The sequence below is a fragment of the Calliphora vicina genome, chromosome 1 (genome assembly GCF_958450345.1).
Source record: "Calliphora vicina chromosome 1, idCalVici1.1, whole genome shotgun sequence".
NCBI classification, from domain to species: Eukaryota; Metazoa; Arthropoda; class Insecta; order Diptera; family Calliphoridae; genus Calliphora; species Calliphora vicina.
Genome location: NC_088780.1, coordinates 146,462,254 through 146,482,202, shown reverse-complemented (window position 1 = coordinate 146,482,202; position 19,949 = coordinate 146,462,254). Strand labels below are relative to the sequence as shown.

Here is a 19,949-nt window from a genome sequence, read left to right as displayed (position 1 = left end):
ACTATGGCAAACAAGCCCTTGAGTGGTACAAGAACAATAATGTGGTATTTGTACCAAGAGAGGCAAATCCTCCAAACTGCCCGGAGCTAAGGCCAGTGGAGAGATATTGGGCTCTTGTTAAAAGAGAATTGAAGAGTACAAAAAAGGTGTCCAAAAGTGTGGTAGATTTTAAACGGAGATGGACTACATGTTCGAGCAAAGTGACAGAAAGCACTATAAAAACGTTAATGGAAGGGTTTCCGAAAAAGGTTCAAAATTTCATCACTAGTGATTAAAACTATAAAAATAATTTTTTTTGTAAATTGTAATAATAATTTCAATCAAATAAAAAAAAAATTAAAGCTGTAAGTTTAGTGGTTTCTTTTTTATAAACATATATGTATGTTAAGAATTTTTCGATCTCACTCCTTATTTACAATCAAACACATTAAATAAATACAGCAAATAGGTAATTAGATGTTTAAATATTTAAAACGTGACATTGCTAAAACCTCAGCATAGACACATTATATAACAACTAAAACATTTAAATATATATATATATTGGCAAATAAAAAATACGGATATCGAAATCAAACACATTTATTTGTGTACCTATGTATATTTTTAAAATATTATCTAACTAACAACAACATAAATTTAATTTCATTTTATTTCAGCTATAAACTGACGAAGCTTCCGTTATCTATAAACAAATTTAAAAATTAATCCCAATTGTTGCCTTGTTTTGCACTACGAATATTTAGAGTGAAAAAGAACACAAAGAAACGTGATAAAACATGCAAACTGCTGTCGATTGCAATGGCAGCAGCAGCAATACAACAACAATCAGCACCACCATCACTACCACAACAACCGAACATGATAATAACCCAAATGGTACGATGACACAACACCACCAACAGCAGCCGCAGCAGCAACACCACCCTCACCACCAACCGCACTCTCTAATGCATCCAACACCGGAAACGGAAAACACAAATATTTTAAGACACCGTGTTAATACAACAAACACCAATAATGGCACTCCAAGCAGTGCCATCACTGCTACCAAAAATGGTTTATCACATCTTATAGATGCAGCCGAATACACGGGCAGTAATGTGGAATGTATGTCCGTAACGCCATCATCCTCAACCCATGCATCGCCCTCCAAGGGCAGAAAACTTAAAGGCGAACCATTAAAATTGGTAGCTACTGCTGACGGCAGTATTATGCCCACGATCTTCATTCCCACGCCCCTTCAGGATACGTACAAAACAAATACCTCATCGGAATCATCGTCATCAAAAACTGCATCGAATTCTACATCAACGACATCGTCTGTGATCGCTACGCCAGTACTCAAGCGTAATGGCAATATCTTCAAAGGCCAGGAACCTGAGGATCGAGCCGGAGATGAAGACACACATGAAGACAATATACCAAATCGAAAGCATGTTATTCAGGCAGCCACAATTGCAACTGAAGATAGTGGGGGCAGAGAGGAAAATGCTAAGAAACCTGTAGCTAAAATTGATGTTGCAGCTGCCGAAGAGTGCAAACAATTTAGGGAATGTAATAATAAGCAATTATTAACAAATCAAATGCTTCCATTCGAAAACACTTCCTCAACAATAACAACAATAATTAAAAAGGAATTGTCTTCTAGTTCATTACCAATGTCTTCATCCACTACCTCGTTGTCAATTACTACACCCGCTGCTGCGGCATCTTCATCCACAACCACACCATCACCATCGTCGTCATCCTCCAACTCTTCATCTTCCGCATCTACAACATCTGCTACACCTGCATCTGCTACAACAACACCTGCCTTATTATCTACACCATCTTCGTCATCATCCTCATCGTCGCCGCCATCCTCATCGGCATCGTGCTCCTCTTCGTCCGCATCGCCTTCACCAACGTCACCGGAGTCAAAAATTAAAGATATGTCAATTTCCGGTTTAGTCGAAGCCGAACTGTTGCAGTGGCAAGATATGCCACAATATTTGCAATTCAATCCATATGTTCTTAAGGGTTACCGTCCATTGCAAACATTCAAGGGCTGCCTGTTAAGTTTGTTTTATTGGCACAACGAAACTATTAACATTTTAACACATGGTAAGTGAAGAATATACATATATTTTAGCTAACCTGTATTGCATATAAATCTCTAGGATTTATATTCGATTTCGGATTAGGCCAAAAATCGGATTAATAACAATATTTTTGACCGAATACCGAAACTTGTATAAAGGAAAAACATGGGAGGATCCAAGCGGACAGCAGTCGGATTACCATGTCTTAAATTATATGACTTTTGTGCAGGTGATATTGAAGAATTGATGATAAGTAAAGAATTAGATGTTGAAGATAATGACCGAAATAAATTACAACAATTTCGACGCAGGAGTAACGCACTGACTACAAAAATTACACTGTTCTCGAAATTGACACTTTTTTTCTGTCAAGAAGGACACCCAATGGGTTAAACTAATTCCGGTACGCTGAATTCAATGGTGCTAACCGTTTTTTTAGGTTAGCTCGTATTTTCGAGATAAACCGTTATTTCGAAAATGGATGAGGTTGCACAACATATATTCGCGTAATTCAAAAACCGTTTACTTTCTTGAATAGACTGAAAAACCTGAAATTCCGCAATAAAATGAACTTTAAGTAACGTTAACACCTTTTTAATCTTCGCAGTCGTTTTAGAAATATAATTTTTTTTTGGCAAAAAAAAATCTTTTTTTAGAAAAATTTCACACATATAGAAAACGAAGTTCCAAATAAAACAAGCAATAAATGATTAAAATCTGTCCACAACTTTTAATTTTATTCACAAAAGATAAGATACACTGTTTTCTATGTTTAATACTGCATTAGTTTGCAATGCAGTGCCTTTTTTACAAAACGGCAAGATCAAGGCGAATTTATACAAGGTGGAGTCAGTCAAACAGCTGATAATTTTTTGTTTCGCTTTTTGGTTCTAACAACTGTCATAGCTTGTTTTTATATTTAAATATCTAAATATCTATATTTATTGTTTACATAAATAAGTAAAGCCCTCACTATTGAATTATCTACAATATATTAAGTTTTTGTAGAATTGACACCACCTTGTATGAATTCGCCTTGGGCAAGATTCTGTAAATTTTCTGTTTGTTGTTGATTTTGAATCCATAAATTTGACTAGTGGAAAAGATAAGATACATATATATGTTATATATCACCGTATAAGAAATTGTGTCTTCGTTCAGTGTTTAAAAAACTAGACTACAAGTAGCAGTAGCAACGAAAAAACACAAGTAGTCTAGTTAAAAAATTAATAAAAACTCGGAGTCAATAATTACTACTACTACTGCTACCTTTGGTAGCAGTAGTTGTAGTAGTACTAATAAAAGAAAAATTTAAAAGTAGCAGAGTAATTTATTTTCTATTGCTACCTTAAAAAAGAAAAAGTTTTGATGTAGCAGTCATTAGTTTTTTATTAATTCTGCTACTTTTAAAATTTAGTAGTAATAGAAGTAGTAGTTGAGGTAGTAGAAGAAGTAGCAGTTAAGTAGCAGTTGAAGTAGCAGCTAAGTAGCAGATGAGGTAGCAATAAAATAAGTCAAAAATAAAAATCTTCAGCGAAAAAATTATATGTGTTGTTGTTGTGAATGTATATTTGTGTATGTTGGTCGTGTTGTAAACAAAAGTTCGGCTTTTTTGTTATACACACAGAAAACACGATCTTTCTGTTAGCAACACGAACATCTGAGACGAATTCTTTCAAACTCTCTCAAAACAAAAACAACACACAGTGTTTAATTCTGTCAATTTTGGTGTTATGACTGAAGATTTTCATTATTGACTACTTTTATTGCTACCTTAACTGCTGCATCAACTGCTACTTTACTGCTACCTTAAAAATTAAAACTCGATATAGAGCAGTAGCAATGATTTGTATTTTTATGCTACTACTCCATTTACAATTCATGTTTTATTGCTACTGCTCTGTTAAGAGTTTTATATTCTGAAGGTAGCAGTAGTTTTAAAAAAACAAGATAACGAAAAAAGACAAATGCTACTGCTACCGCTACCGCTACATACACTTTTTTGAAGCAGTAGTTGTAGCAACAGTTAAATATTTGTTAGATATCGTAGCTTTTTAAACACTGTCTTCGTTTCAAAAATGTATATAATTTTTAAGAATTAAAAAATTTATAGAAGACGTTTTGTAAAAATGTGGGAAAAAATTTTAAAATTTTATTAGGCGATATTTGCTTGATCTTTTGTATATAAAATTGTAAAGTTGTAAACAGATTTTAATCATTTAGAGCTTGTTTTGTTTGGAACTTCGTTTTCTATATGTGTGAAAAAAATTACGAGCATATGTATGTATGTATATGAATTTTCCCATTTTTAACGACGTTTTGAAAACCAAAAATTTCGAAATTTTTCTAAAAAATTATTTTTTTTGACAAAAAAAAAATTATATTTCTAAAACACCTGCGATGGTTAAAAACATGTTAAACGGAATTTCGTTTTTTAAATTTTTTACAATAAACTAAACCGTTTCTGAGTTACGCGAATATATGTAATGCAACCTCCTCCATTTTCGAAATAAAGGTATATCTCGAAAATACGAGCAAACCTAAAAAAAAGGTTAGCACCACCCGCTTGACAGTTTTTTCTACTAGCACAGTGTTATTAGTGAAGGGCTCGTATTAGGCTGAAAATTGAGAAATCATATTTTTAAATTATCCAATTATTAAAAAGTCTTCGAATTCCAGAAATATATTTCACAGGGCTATTTATAAGAACTTTAAGGAGGTTTGTAAGGCCTTAAACAAAAAATAAACACAAATTTTAATTACAAATTATATTTCCAATTTATCTACGAACTCCAATTTATGAACTATCGAACAAGAAACATATGAAAAATTATCTAGTTACGAAAGTGATATGTCGACTTCCAAAATACTCCTCGATTAGTTCAGGAGTTATAAGGAAAAACGTTATTAAAAGTACGTTTTTTTCATATAAAAATTTAAGCATCTGTGTTTTACTATATAAATTTAAATTGGTTCGAATGTGTTCTGTTTTCTATTTGCTTAAATTTTTATATGAAAAAGCGCACTTGTAATAACGTTTTTCCTTATGACTCCTGAACTAATCGAGTCTCTACCGAATTTTTTTTTTGTACGAATATAGTAGAGAGTTTAGGTGTCCTCATACCGTGTTCTTTATTCATTTTTAACACCGAAGTCTTCTACTGATAAAATTTTGCACACTTTAGTTCTAAGTACTCTGAAAGTACAAGGAAAATTGTGGTACAAAAAAAATATTTTTTCAAAAACTTGGCGAATGACCTAGTGCAGGTTGTAGGTCTAGCTGAGTGTATTACAAAACCGGTTTCAAAAGTTCCAATACACCCTCAAATTTCCGAGATATATGCAAAGACTATTGTTGTTTACAAAGAAGAAGGTTAAATAATGACTGAGTTAAGAATGTTTAAATTTGAGGGTCCAAAAAATATATGTTTGCATTGAGTGTATAACAGTTTAATTAATATCGTGATGAAATTGGACATAAATAAGTTTTATCAGAAAAATATTTTATTGATGGTGGATATACAATATTCGGCAGAACCTAATAATACTCTTATTTTTTGTTGTTTTTTTTTAAACGCAAAACATGTTATCACAAAAATTAGCGTAATTCATTAATTGATTTTTATACCCACCATCAAAGAGATGGGGATCATGTCATTCTGTTTGTAACACATCGAAATATTCATCACATACCCACAAAAGTATATATCGCACTTGATCAACAAGAGGGTATTAACTCAAAATTTTTTAAATTTCACTTTTTTCAAGAAATCAACTAACAACATCGATATCTATCTACTGTAAAAATTTCAACGTATTCCGATTACTCTTTCATCTCGAAAACAACACTTGAGACCATTTTCATGATAATATAGTGACTACTTTTATACAACAAAAGGGTATTATTTCAAGTTAATACAAAAGTTGAAATAGAAATGCATCATATATTTTCATAAAAAAGATATTATTTTGAGTTGAGGGTTTATTCAAGTTAAAAATAATCAAAGTTTTTTATTTATATTTGGTTGTATTTTCAGTTGATACTGTTTTGTTGATAAAATTGGTTTTATTTTATGATTTTAATTCGAAATGTGACCCTTTTAATAATAAATTTTTTTACATTTTGTCAGAAAAATGGTATTAACTCAAAAATAGATTTCTTTTGCAATAATTGGAAGAATTTAAAAGAAAAACAAAGTAATTATTTTTTTAAATGGAATTTATATACAATGATGTATTCAGATTATCAAATTCTCTTAAAATATAACCACAAACAGTTTTTATCCCCTACTGAAAATTTTAAAATTTTGATTTAATACCCTCTTGTTGATCATGTCCGATATGTATATTCTGGGTCCTCATAATATTCTGAGATGATCTAGCTATGTCCGTCCGTCTGTTGAAAACACGATACACTCAAAACTCTTTGTTGGTAAGGTTTGTTTGATATTGAAAATGGGCAATTTCAGTTCATGATTTCACTTAGCCCCCATACAAATGTCCTCACGGAATACTGTTTGAGCGGCCATAAATATGTTGGTTATGCGGCAATCCTGATAAAATATTGCACAAATTAGTTCTAAGTACTCTGAAATTTTACTGTACTCTCAAAGTACAGTGCACTTGCGATAATATGAACGCCCCAAAATATGAACACTTTATACTTCCATAGGGTACTCTAAAATATGAACTTAGTGAACTAATTTAAAGCCTTTTAAAATATGAACAGCTTATTTTTGTTTTTTTAACATATTTTATCTATCTACACAGAGTTTAAATCTAAATCAATGGGGTAGTGGCTATATTCTAATTCTGCTTAATCATTTTAGGAATTAGATGCCATTCACAAATATGAACAATCTTGCAAAAGTGAACTGACCTGGTTTTAATTAGTTTATATTATCGCGAGTGCACTGTATGTCGAAAATTGGGCAACATTTGTCCCTAGTCCTTATATAAGGTCCCCATCAGAAACTTACTTGAACATTCATAATTGTTTCGTAATAATTAATATTGTGATGAAATTGGACATAAACAGGTTTTATATGAACACAAATCTTTCTACAAACTTTTGTGAGGGTTGGTCCATAATTGACCCTATTACACATATAACCCTATATCAGAAAAATATATTAATGGTGGGTATACAAAATTCGGCACAGCCGAATATAACATTCTTATTTGTTTTTTTTTAAAGAAAAGAACACGCAATTATTTGTATAAAAAAACCGAAAAAGTCGCAAAACATGTTATAACAAAAATTAACGTAGTTCAATAATTTTTTAATTGATTTTTTATTTACTTACGTGCTTTGAGAATTAAAGCACAAAGAATTTATTTTTTTTTTGGAAAAAAGAAGAATATGAACATTATTTTTTAAAAAAATGTGTGTTTTTTTTAACTAAACTCATAACACAGCCATTTTCCAACCGATTTTGAAAAAGTCTCTTCTGTTTGAAAGTTAAAACTTGTACATACATATATTATAAATAATAGAAACAATTTAGAAATCAATTTCAAAACATCATACTTATGATTTTTTGAAGTTGTAACTTTAAGAATATGGTTACAACTTAATAAAAAACAAAATATTACGAAATATACTAATAAAAAAGTACTAAAAGAAGCGATCAAGAACAACTATAAGTATTTCCGAACTCTATGGACTCCAATAAAACATAATTGCTATATGAGAACCCCCGAATATTTTTGGTGCAGCATAGCATAAATAAAAATTTAAAAAATTTAAATATTAAAAAAAGACTGGCAATATTTTTAAATAAATTTATTTATAAAAAATTAATTATAAAAATAAATCAATTAACACTTTTAAAATCGATCAACAATACAAATATACATTAATAATTTTTCCTAATATATAAAACATTTATCAACGGGATTCATGCCACTGCCACTTGGACAATTGAATTCTTTTGAGAATTCTTTGAAATTCGATAACGGTCCTATAACTCTAAATTTACCAGGTACATGGGAATCGATGGCTGTCTGTAGACTGCGGACAGCGGGATGAGCATCACTGCACCAAAGCTGAGCGTAACTAATGAAAAATAATTGTTTGCTGGTGTAATTGAGGCGTGGCAGAGTTTCGTACAACATGGGTTGATTGTTGCGCACGGCATGTTCGTGCCAATACAAATAGGCTTCGTAGGCCAAGTGCAAACCACCATTGTCGGCAATATTTTCCGATTGTGAGGCCATTTCGGGCAAAGGTTTACCACCGTAGATGTATTGTTTATATTGATTGACAAAACATTTGCTGCGCTCATTAAAGGCTTCCGTTGATTTGTCATCCCACCATTCAATGTTGTTGCCTGCCTTATCGAATGTTCGACCGGTGTCATCGAAACCATGGATTAGTTCATGTGATATCAGGGTGCCCAAGGTGCCGAATTTCAGAGCATGTGGATAGAATGTAGACCATAGATAATAGGGTTGCAGCAGTGACACGGGAACTTTAATGCGATTTTCGACTATAATATTGGCCGGGGTATAGGACAGTAATTCACCTGCTTCCAAAGGTTTAGGAGGTTCATATAAGGCTTTTCGTCCATTTTTAGCATTTAACATTAAAATATTCTTAAGATTTTCTATATAGTCATGTTTATTCATTACCAATTCACCAAATTCTTCGGTGAAATTCTCATTTGCATAAGAATTGATTTCCAGTTTCATGGCCTCCAATTTTTCTTCGGCATATTTACGTGTCTTCTCACTAATCCAGTCCAGTTGTTGGGACTGCAGTAAATTTTTAAAGTTAAACTTTATCTCATCCCACATAAGTTTGACATCCTGTTCAGTTTGATTTGTATTGTATTTGCGATAGACCATGTTATCGAGATTTTTGGCAAAATATTTCTTGGTGGTTGAAATACATTTTGACTCCAATTCGTCCTTCCTTTTGGGCATGCGCAACATGAACTCTTTGAGCAGGGTGTAGTAAATATAATTGGCCAGATGTTCTTTGGGGGTGTCTTCTATTATTTGTATGAGATTCAACTGATACTCGGAGAACATTTCGTATAGAGGATCTGTTAGAGATGGTAGGGTTCCCAGGGAGATATTTAATAATTTAACAAAATCCAATTGGGATTTATATTTCGTTTGTAGCTCAGATAAAGTGGTTAAGCTGGTCAATTCGTCCAGTTGTAGACCCATTTTTTCATCTGCTATGCCACTGGCTAAAGCAACTTCTACTTCTAAAATTTGCTTGGCCACCACATCAGACTTTTCCTTGTTCAAGCCCCAAAATAGCTGCAAATCACCCGATATATGATTCTGATAGCTACGGCGATAAACAGCATTCTCATCATTAACATACATGGACTTTGATTCCAAAGGAAAATCGGGATGACCCACATATATTCTATTCACTGAATTGTTACGAAAATCGCCCATAATGTCATAGCCCAATATGATGGAACTGCCGTATTTGTAGGCTATTTTACCTATAACCTCTATCCAATCAAATTCATCTTCTTGCCACTGATCTCCAGTCAAAGCGGGCACTTGACCAAATTCTGATGCAATTTCTTCAATTTTCGATTTGTACATATTTTTTAATACTCCCAGGCGAGTGCATGACTCATAAAAATTCTTCACTTTCTTATCAATGTCATTGTCCCACTCCTCTGCTTTTCTAAGCATTATCGCGATTTTACGATCCAACGCCTTTATCATGGTTTCAAAGAAACCCGTCGTTATGTGCTCTTGAGAGTTGGCTGGATTAATTTTTTGCCAATTGCCACAGGCGAAATCATAGAAATTCTCACATGGATCTGCAGACGTATTTATATAATTGTGCATTTCTGCTACCTTGGCGTAGCGAATTTGCTCAATATGCATTGGATTAGTCTGGTTAATAGGGACGGGCGTTCCATTTATCAATGACGCGCCAACAAAAGATAAGATTATTATTTGAAATATTTTGAAAATTGTCATTTTCACTTTAGCTTAATTCACTGTTAATTAAACTTAATTTATTTAAGAAAACAAAACGCAACTGTTCTATTTGAGATTTAATTACAAACTGTTTTGTATAAATGTTGGAAATTTTGCATTGTTAGCTATTGTTTATAAATTGTTTTGTTTGTTTTTTTCTTATTATTTTATATTGTATATTATTTTCTTTTTTTTTTGTATTGTTGTTGCTGTTGTTCATAAACCTCCAAAACTGGGTTATAGAGGTTATCGCAAAAACTCTCAAAGATTTCAAATTTAACTGAAAGAGTCGTTAAATACTGTGGAAGAGAAATTCAAAAAAATTACTTAGACTTTAAGTGCTCAACAGTATTTAGTAATCGATGAATAAATAGCATTTGGTTGTTGTTGCTAATTAATGTAGCTGTAAAGTTGGCAATGCTGGTTACAATTTTGTAATGTTGAATAGTGAAAGTGGTATTTACTCTCCAAATACACAATACTTTTATTATTGTACTTGTTTTGAAAGAAATTTTGAAGAAAATTGTTTAGTTACTTGAGAGAGTTGTAGCCGTAGGTGTTGACCATTGAATGTTTCATTTAGTCATTTGTAGCTGAGATTTGAAGAGCACTGAGCGTGTTGTGATTGAAGATATTTAGCCATTGACAAAATTAACGATTTCAATTTGTATGGGAACTAATTTAGGAACTCCGGTTGATTCACATATGGGTCAAATTTGTACATAACTTCACAATAGTGCAATGACTGCAGCTCAAGTTTAAGTTTATTCCTAAATCGGAACAGTTGTGTTAAAGTGTTTTTTCGGTATATTGTTAGTTTTGTTAATACAGTTTATGTTTCCGTCCATGCTCTTCAAAGACTAGCAGTTTTCTTCAAACTTGTTGAAGCTATTGGCAGAACCGAATGACTAGACTCGAATCGATCCCACGACATAAATACTGCGGTTATCCCAGTCTTTCAATTTATACTTGGCTCTATACCATAGTGGGGATTTGAGCAGATGTTTGTAACGTGCAAAAATATTGTCCCAACACTCACCTTAATCCCACCGATCGACTCAGAATTACGATGTTCGTCCTTGTGCGCAAAATACAGGTAGCAATTTTGAAGATATTTCGATAAATTTTGGTACATACATTTGATTCAGCCCATGGACGTTTTTCTCACCTAGCCCCCATGCAAATGTCCTCACGAAATTGGACTTTATCGATCATAAATGTTAAATTTATATAGGTAGCTACACAAATTTCACTCCAAATAAGTTCTATATACATACAGGGAATTCATGTCACCTAATTTTATGATGATCGGTCCACAATTAGTCATAGCTCTCTAAATTTCTTAAAAATGTTTGTATACACATGAAATCCAACACAAATAACTTTCATATAGACATAAATCACACCACCCAAATTCATGGCGATTTGTCCATAATTAGTCAGAGCTACCATATAAGGCCCTCCTCCGAAAATCATTCACGAAAATAAATTATTGAAATTTTAAAAGAAAAATATTTTTGCTCATTTTTTAGTGTAGGGTATTACATGTTCGGGCTTGACCGACCCTACTTTCATACTTGTTTAAATTATAAAAATACTAATTTTTGATTTCAATAATTGAGTTCATAGAGAATAGACATAGAGCGGAAACTCTCCTGTCAAAGACCTAACTCAGTTGTCAGAAACCTAGGTGGTGAGAATGTATTAGTGGAAAAAACTATGTTATAACAAAAACAAGTAATTTTTGAGTAATTTTTTTGTTTGAGTTTTTTTCAAGTTCCGCTCTATGTTTCTCTATGATTGAGTTTATTGAAATATACAAAATTTCCAATAGGGATTTCCGAACTTTGACAGTTCATTGATACCAGTCATATTGTTGATGCTACATCTGTTGAATTGGCTGTCATTTTTCAAATGAAAAAAATTATTTTATCAAAATGGATGTACTGGTCGGACTAAGTTCCTTTTGGATGAATACTGCTGCTTGCAAACGTTTTGAAATTGCAGCTTGACTAGCTCTCAATTATTTTACAAGCTCTTGTTGAGTTTTACAATATTCTTCAGGGAGTAATGCCTCCAGTTCATGGTCTTCAAACTTTTTTGGCTGGCCTGGGCAATCTTTGTCTTCCGTGTCAAAATCACCACTTCTGAACCGCACAAACCTCTTGCACGTTGAAACCGATTCACCATAAGCTTTGTAGAGCAATCGGTGTGCTTCAGTGACACTTTTTTCAAATTAAAGAAATAAAGCAAAACTTCCCGCATATGACGCTTTGTTGGTACAAAATTCAACATTTTCGAAACACTATAAAAAACATCGTAGTTATCAATTATCTCTCATAGCTTAGGATATATTCACATTTTTTATTGTTTAAATCATTTATATCCCTAAGGAATTTCTAGAGATATAGTCATTTAAAGTTACATTGTTTGGTTTTTTTTAGAGTTTTCAAAAGCGAAATAAAATCTCAAGTTTTTGTAATTTTGTGGAATTGAAAACTGAAATCAACAGAAAGCTCCATAGAGTGTGCGAGGAAAAAATATTATGAAAATTCAAAGACTACAAGTAAAAATATATATTTTAATGTTATATTCAGTTGGTAACTGAATTAGCAAACATTTTCACATTTAAAATATTTTTTTTTTTAGTTTTTAATTATAGTTACATACGTTTAAATTACTGTAAAATTACTTGTAAATTTTCGTTTAAATTCACACACACATTTAATTTAAAATTAAGTGAATATTTATGCATTTAATATGCAACTATTGTTCAAACTTTTACACACAAACGACAACAAGCAGCAGCAACAAACAAAAAACTTTAAGCACGTGCGAATTCATAAACCAAAAGTTTTTATGGGATAAAAATAAATATGTACAATAAAGAAAAGAGAAAAATACAATGGAAAATGATTGTAATTTTTTTTACATTATAACAACAAAAAAAAAACAAAATGTATGATGACTAAGTACACAACAATTGTACACAAATACATATAATAAAGTAGTAAATAGTTCTTGCTAAAAAAAAATCTTTTTTTTTAAATCTCTTTCTACTTAAATAGTTTATGATTAATAGGATTTAAGCAAAAGCTTATGAAATTCTCACAAAAACTTTCTTAGTTGCAATTTAAATCAATGCCGAGAAATTATTAAAACTAAATATTTGAATAACACTTTAAATGTTTGCATGCTAAGAGTCTAATAATAATTGCAAACAAATTGAGCGACAGATAGATAAACGAACACAAATTAACTTGTTAAACCTAAGACAAGATCATCATCATACACTATAGATCACTAATAAAGCATACATACATAGATAAAGCAAACATGTTCCAAAAATAAACCTGCTAATGAACAATAAAAACAAATAAATAATCGGTCGGTCGACCGACCGACAAATCATACAAATAAGTTCTTTCATTCATAAGTCTGTCTCTATGTACTCATACAGAGCAGTTAGATACTTAGTTGTCAATTACTCGTTTGTATGTACTTATTAATACTTGTACTCTTTACTTCAATTGCTCTCCTCCATGTAGATAGAAGCATATTTCATATACAGTGAGCTTAAAAAGTTTTTCAACACTTGTTACATTTTGTCATTAGTTGGAAGCAAAGGTACGAATTTATTTATTAATTCAGAAATAAATCGTGTCAGTAATTGATTCTATAAAACTATTTCCCACAACAAAAAAATGCTTTAGCTTCACTCAAAAGCTTTTCTTTGAATAGAATCCATTCATTGTTGAAATTAATTAAAAACCTTTGAATTGTTAGAAATCTAATCCATATTGAATACAAATCTGTATTTTTAATAACACTGTGCTCGAATTTGACACTTTTTTTTTTTGTCAATCGTGGCACCCGGTGCGTGAAACTAATTTGAGTACGCTGAATCCACTGGTGCAATATAATTTAAAAGAATAGAAATGTGTACGTAATTGTCATTCTAATGAGACATAAAAAAACATAAATTGGTCAAAAAATGTTAAAGTTATTAAAAAATTCGCCAGGCCATTACCGTGTCTCAGCAACTAGAACAAGAAATGTAGGAACAAAATTAACATATTTTGATAAATATTAAAATAAAAGCTCATTTTTATTTAAAATATATCCATATTTAGTTGTATATGAGTTTTTGTCTTCGTAGGATACCGTTAACCTATTCGCAGATATGACCAAAAAAATAAAATTTTTTAACGGCAGTTCCAAAACTCCAATTTCAAATTTTTAAAAATTTTGTTAAACAAATTTCAGAAATTTTTTATCATAACATTGGGATTTATTGAGAATATAATAGGGAATAAAAATATGAAAATAGTATGACAAAACCTCCTATAGTTGTTCCATACCTTCGATTTAAATTTTGCGATTTTCGAGAAAAACTAATTTTTTGGCCATATTTTGGCGAATGAGTCGAATTTTCTTACTGTTATGATTTTTTAGTAAAAGCAATTCAGATTATTATAGTCCAGGTAATTCTAAATATGGTCTGAAATTTTTACTAAAATCTGAAAACTAAATATCTGGAATAGGGAATCGTTTTGTGGGTCCAGACGAACAAGATTCCGAAATTTGTTTCCCCCATATGAGATCTGGTCACCCTAGTAGTCAGTGTAACCTTTTTAGACAGGCATTTTCAGTAATGTCTTATTTAGGATTCCTATAAGGAAAAACTTTATGGGGAATTCTCGGGAATATTTTTTTTAAAGAATTTCCCTTGAATTTTTTGTCGAAAAATTTCGAGAATTTCTTTTAATTTTTTTTTAAGTTGCTGTATTATTTCATCACAAATAAAAAGGATTCAATGTTAATTGTTGCCAATCGATTGATTCGAAAATTGTTCGGATATTACAACCTAAACAGTAGACTCTGTCTGACAGAAGTTTAAAACAAGTAAGAAAGTATGGTCGGTCAAGCCCGACCATATAATAACCTACACTAAGTAAAAGAGCAAAAAAAATTTCTTTTAAAATTTAAATAATTTATATTTTTGAGTGATTTTCGGAAGTGGGCCTTATATGGGGGCTATGACCAATTATGGAACGATCACCATGAAATTAGGTCGTGTGATTTATGTGTATATTAAAGTTAACTATGTTGAATTTTGTGTGTTTACCAACATTTTTAAGCGATTTATGCACGTTAAAGTGATTTTCGGAAGCGGGTCTATATGGGAGCTATGACTAATTATGGACCGATCGTAACAAAATTTGGTGACATGAATTTTGTGTATATAAAACTTATTTGGAGCGGAATTTGTGAAGATACATATATAAATTAAACATTTATGACCAATAAAGTCCAATTTCGGGAGGACATTTGTATGGGGGCTAGGTGAAATAATGGACCGATTTCAGCCAGTTTCAATAGGCTTGGTCCTTGAGCCGAAAAAATAATATGTATCAAATTTCATCGAAATATCCGGACGGACGGACGGACATCGCTTAATCGACTCAGAAAGTGATTCTAAGTCGATCGGTATACTTTAAGGTGGGTGTTAGACTAATATTTTTGGGCGTTACAAACATCTGCACAAACGCATAATACCCTCCCCACTATGGTGGTGTAGGTTATAAAAAAATCTGGTTGGTTTTTCGCTACAAAATTTTTTTATTTCTCTACATAGTCTCCTTTGAGTGCTATGCACTTTGTCAAAAGTTTCTCCATTTTATGTATCCCTTCCAAACAATCAAGATTTGTCGAGGTCACCCGATTGTGAGCAAACGCGGATGCCATATTGCGGAAAGCTTTCTCATACCCAAGTGATCTTTCAAAATTGAAACCACTGAGCCACAACGAAATTCAGTAAACCATTTATTTACCATTGAAATTGATGGTGCATAGTCTTTATCAAGCTTAGCCTTTATTTGAGTGATAGTTTTTTTTCCATTCAATGAGCAGACGAAATTCACTTTTTTCCAATTTCTCCACAAGTCACGAGGTAGTCTGATTAAAAATGACTGTCAAACAGAAACGAAATGAAGCTGCTTGTTAAAATTTTGACAGGTGTCAACTGACAGATACCTATTGACAGGAACAGTGTTGCCCTTTCAGATAAGAACCGGAAAATTCAAAAAGTAGCAGACTTATTGATATACAAAAAACCACGCGATAACCTCGATTTTTTCACCCAAATTTATTCGGCACAGCCAAATGAAGCACTCTTAAGGTAGGGTGGTATTTATTGCTGGGTGTCAGTTTAGTGTCCAGCAATCCAGCTATCAGACAGTCACTTTGTAAACTATGTAGGGTCAATTTACTTACGCCTGGACATAACTATGTGACTAGTTAATTCTAAAGCTAATTCTGTAACCAGTGATGAACTTAAATAAAAACTTTATTCAAATTATAGAATTCGATCATCCACTTTTTTACAGCACAGTACTGGCGAACTAAAACAATACAAACAATTGAACACTAGATGGAATATTTAAAACTATGTATTTACAACTCAAATTCATATAGAAAAAAAAACAGTTGATAACATTTTGAACTCGCATACACAATCTACAGCTGTTTACAATTACAATTATTTAGTATTTAGCAGTGATCACATTTCATAAGAGAGCGAGATTCTAAAAATTTAAGACACATTACACTAAACCAAACCAAGCACTATGATACAATACTATAATAATGATCATTTCAATTTAAATTGAGTGTAAGCAGACAGTTCTAGTTTAAACTTTGTGCGTACAACAAGTGGACAAGTAAAGTAAATTAGCGGCTGAATTGAATGGAACGAAACAAAACCGAATAAAACAAAATTTAAAAAAAAAAACTCAAAACAAATTAAATTGAAACACAACAACAACAAAATTAATTTTGCAAAAATGCGTTGGCGCTTAAGTGAAGAGAAGAGAACAATCGTAATGAATTTAATTAGTTTGCAGTTGTTGATTCATGCTCTACAATTTGTTTACACTTCACCGGCTGGCGTGCAAGTGAACGTCTTTGAGAATCGCATATCATCGCACAATGATTCGAAATATGTGGCACAGATAATGCGCTTAGCTAAGTCAGCGGAAATGCGCAACTATATGAACCCGGAGGCAAATGCGTGTGATAATTTCTATGAATATGCCTGTGGCAGCTGGCCAAAATTGCATCCAGCTGAGGGCTCTAGCAAAAGGAAAACTTCTATTTTTACTTTACTAGATAATTCCTATAAACAAAAGCAATTGCGTTTATTAAAAGAGGAAATGCTGAATGAGAACGAGGATGATGCCATAAGTGAGGAAGAGTTGTTGAATGATCCTAAATTGGGAGCGGTTAAAAAGGTCAAAGATTTCTTTAAATCCTGCCGCAATATGGGTTTGAAAAAGCGCTCCTATGTGGTGAAAGAATTAAGGGAAATCATTAAAGAATTTGGAAAAATGCCAGCACTTGTGCAAGCCAATGAGGACTGGTTAGAAGAGGAGCAAACATTCGATTGGCTTAAAACTATTGGTTTAATACAGAGTAAATATGGTTTTGATATTATACTACAATTAGGTGTGCGAGCTGATTTTGAAAATACCACGGTTAATACTTTGTTCGTGGGCCAGCCTAGTTTAAAACTAAAAAACAAAAGCATGTATTTGGGTGAGGCTACCGAGAATCATCGTCAGGATTATCGAAGACATATACAAGAAAATCTAGAAGATTTTCTGGGCCTACAAGAGGAAAAAGCCAAACTTGTAGCCAATGATATTTTGAATTTCGAAATTGAATTAGCCAAAGGTTTGCTGGACTTTAAATCAGATAAGACTTTGAAATCAAAGTCCATAAAAAGAAATCCAGAAGATTTTGTAGAAGTCTATGGCGAAGACATGGATTTAGCTAAATTTGTCAATACGGCCCTAGGTTTCGAATGGAATTCCACTTACTATGAATACACGCCCGAATATCAGGAAAACTTAATGGAAGTTATAAATACCACCAATAAACATCAATTGGCCAATTATATATACTACCAATTGGTGGAGCCTTTCTTTATAGGCTATGATGTAGCCTTGGGAAAAATGGATGACATGTGTTTGGAACATACCAAGAAATTCTTTAGCCATATACTGGATAATATGATTTATAGAACCTTTAATACACAAGCCATGCAAAATGATATTATAGTAATCTGGCAGGAAATTAAGAATACCTTTAAATTACAAATGGAATCACCCAAAATGGAGTGGTTAACACCCATGACCCGGAAATTGGCTTTGGAGAAATTGGAACGCATACAATTACAAATCAATTCCTATGATAATCGCAACTTTACACAAGAGTATCAGGATTTGACAATCATTAGCTTTGATTATATAGAAAATCTCAAGAAAATCAATCATCGCAGAGTGGTGAAATTTTTGGAAATTCTTCTTAGTCCCGGTAAATTGGAACTGCCTGCTCATATGCTGTCCTATTCACCAGCCTTTATAAACTCGGAAAATCTTATCTTGATACCCGTATCACTATTACAACCCAATTATTTATGGTCCGACTACTATCCGGAAGCTTTGAAATTTGGTACTCTAGGTTTCCTATTAGCTCACGAACTCATACACGGTTTCGATGATTTGGGCAAACAATACGATTCGCATGGCACTGAATTGGAGAGCTGGTGGGATGAACAATCCACTAAAGCTTTTAAGCATAAAAAATCATGCTTCAAATCACAATACTCACACTATCGCTATAATAGTAAATATTTACCAGCCACTGATTTGCAAAGCGAAAATATAGCTGACAATGGTGCCGTACAATTGGCCTTTAAATCCTACATACACTGGTTAAATCTGCAGGCTTTGGAAAATCTAGAAGAACTATTGCCTCACATTAAGCTCAACAATAAAAAACTGTTTTTCCTGGGCTATGCTCAATTCTTCTGTGTGGACATGGATAGCATGCTGAAGGATAAAGTGTCGTTGTTGGATGTTCATGCACCCGCCATGTATAGAGTGATAGGTCCTTTGGCAAATTATCCGGAATTTTCGAAAATTTTCAAATGCCCTGCGGGTTCTGCATTGAATCCCAGAAAGAAGTGTGAAATTTATTAATTTTTATAATAGATTTTATTAGTTGTATGTACTCGTAAATGGTTAATTGTTAGTTTTATGCATAATAATATTAACTAAATATAAAATTAAATATATCAAAATTTTTACAATGAAATATTTATGTGTTTGTGAAATTTATTAATGCGAGGTTTTATATTCAAAAACTTGATAAAATATGTGTTAGAAATCTTTTGGGATATTACCGAAATAAGAAGAATCAAGAAAAAATTAACAGATATTGAACAGTTATCGTCTATAAACATTAAGAATATGGGTGATCAGACATTGTGGAAAAAATACTATTGGAAATATTAATCTAACCATGTTTAATCTTAGTTAACTTTAAAACTATTGTACTTCAATAATTAAAAAAATATATATGATTTGTATAGGCTTCTTATATCTCTACATCTAATGACAATAAAATATATTTACTTAATAAAGTTTTGTGGACAATTTCTTCAGAGTTCCTTCAAACTAACAAATGCTTATAGTTATAAAAGAGGACAAGATTTGTGAGTCTCGTGAAGTATAGATATAAGCATTTTGTACAAGCATTTGGTATTATTGAAAATTGTAGAAGTCGATGATTAACATTTCTAAAAAAATGTTTTTAGTAAATTATCACAATAACTTTAAAAAAAAATCTTTAAATTTAACTTTCATGATGTAGTGATTTTTTGTGAAGAATAACTGAAGATGTCTTAATAAAATTTGGAACTTGTATGGATAGTTCTTTTAATAAATTTGTTGATAATATTTGCTATTGTCTTTATTTAAATACCGAAATTCCTAAAATGGGGAAAATCAGTTTAAAAGATTTAAATTTTTCTAAAAAAATACCATTTTTTAGTTATTTACA

At 32.0% G+C, this 19,949-nt stretch overlaps 3 protein-coding genes across 3 annotated transcripts in view; 2 read left to right on the top strand and 1 right to left on the bottom strand.

The window, feature by feature from the left end:
* The first annotated feature begins 695 nt into the window (after positions 1-695).
* The window catches only part of LOC135958706 (uncharacterized), a 103,607-nt gene continuing 84,353 nt past the window's right edge, over positions 696-19,949 (top strand). The window contains exon 1 of the mRNA XM_065509601.1: positions 696-2,106. Coding sequence (XP_065365673.1) covers positions 780-2,106 — 1,327 coding nt within the window. The 5' untranslated portion in view covers positions 696-779. The remainder of the gene's footprint in view (positions 2,107-19,949) is intronic.
* Positions 7,855-10,118, bottom strand: Nepl21 (Neprilysin-like 21). The gene has a single exon (XM_065516078.1). The coding sequence runs from the start codon at positions 10,041-10,043 to the stop codon at positions 7,956-7,958; it is 2,088 nt and encodes a 695-aa protein (XP_065372150.1). The 5' UTR covers positions 10,044-10,118; the 3' UTR covers positions 7,855-7,955.
* Positions 16,747-19,202, top strand: LOC135964031 (neprilysin-1-like). Its single transcript, XM_065516077.1, has one exon. The coding sequence runs from the start codon at positions 16,889-16,891 to the stop codon at positions 19,085-19,087; it is 2,199 nt and encodes a 732-aa protein (XP_065372149.1). The 5' UTR covers positions 16,747-16,888; the 3' UTR covers positions 19,088-19,202.

Bases quoted from the DNA above. Each gene is read 5' to 3' on its own strand.
- Nepl21 (XM_065516078.1), bottom strand. From the start codon at position 10,043: ATGACAATTTTCAAAATATTTCAAATAATAATCTTATCTTTTGTTGGC.
- LOC135964031 (XM_065516077.1), top strand. From the start codon at position 16,889: ATGCGTTGGCGCTTAAGTGAAGAGAAGAGAACAATCGTAATGAATTTA.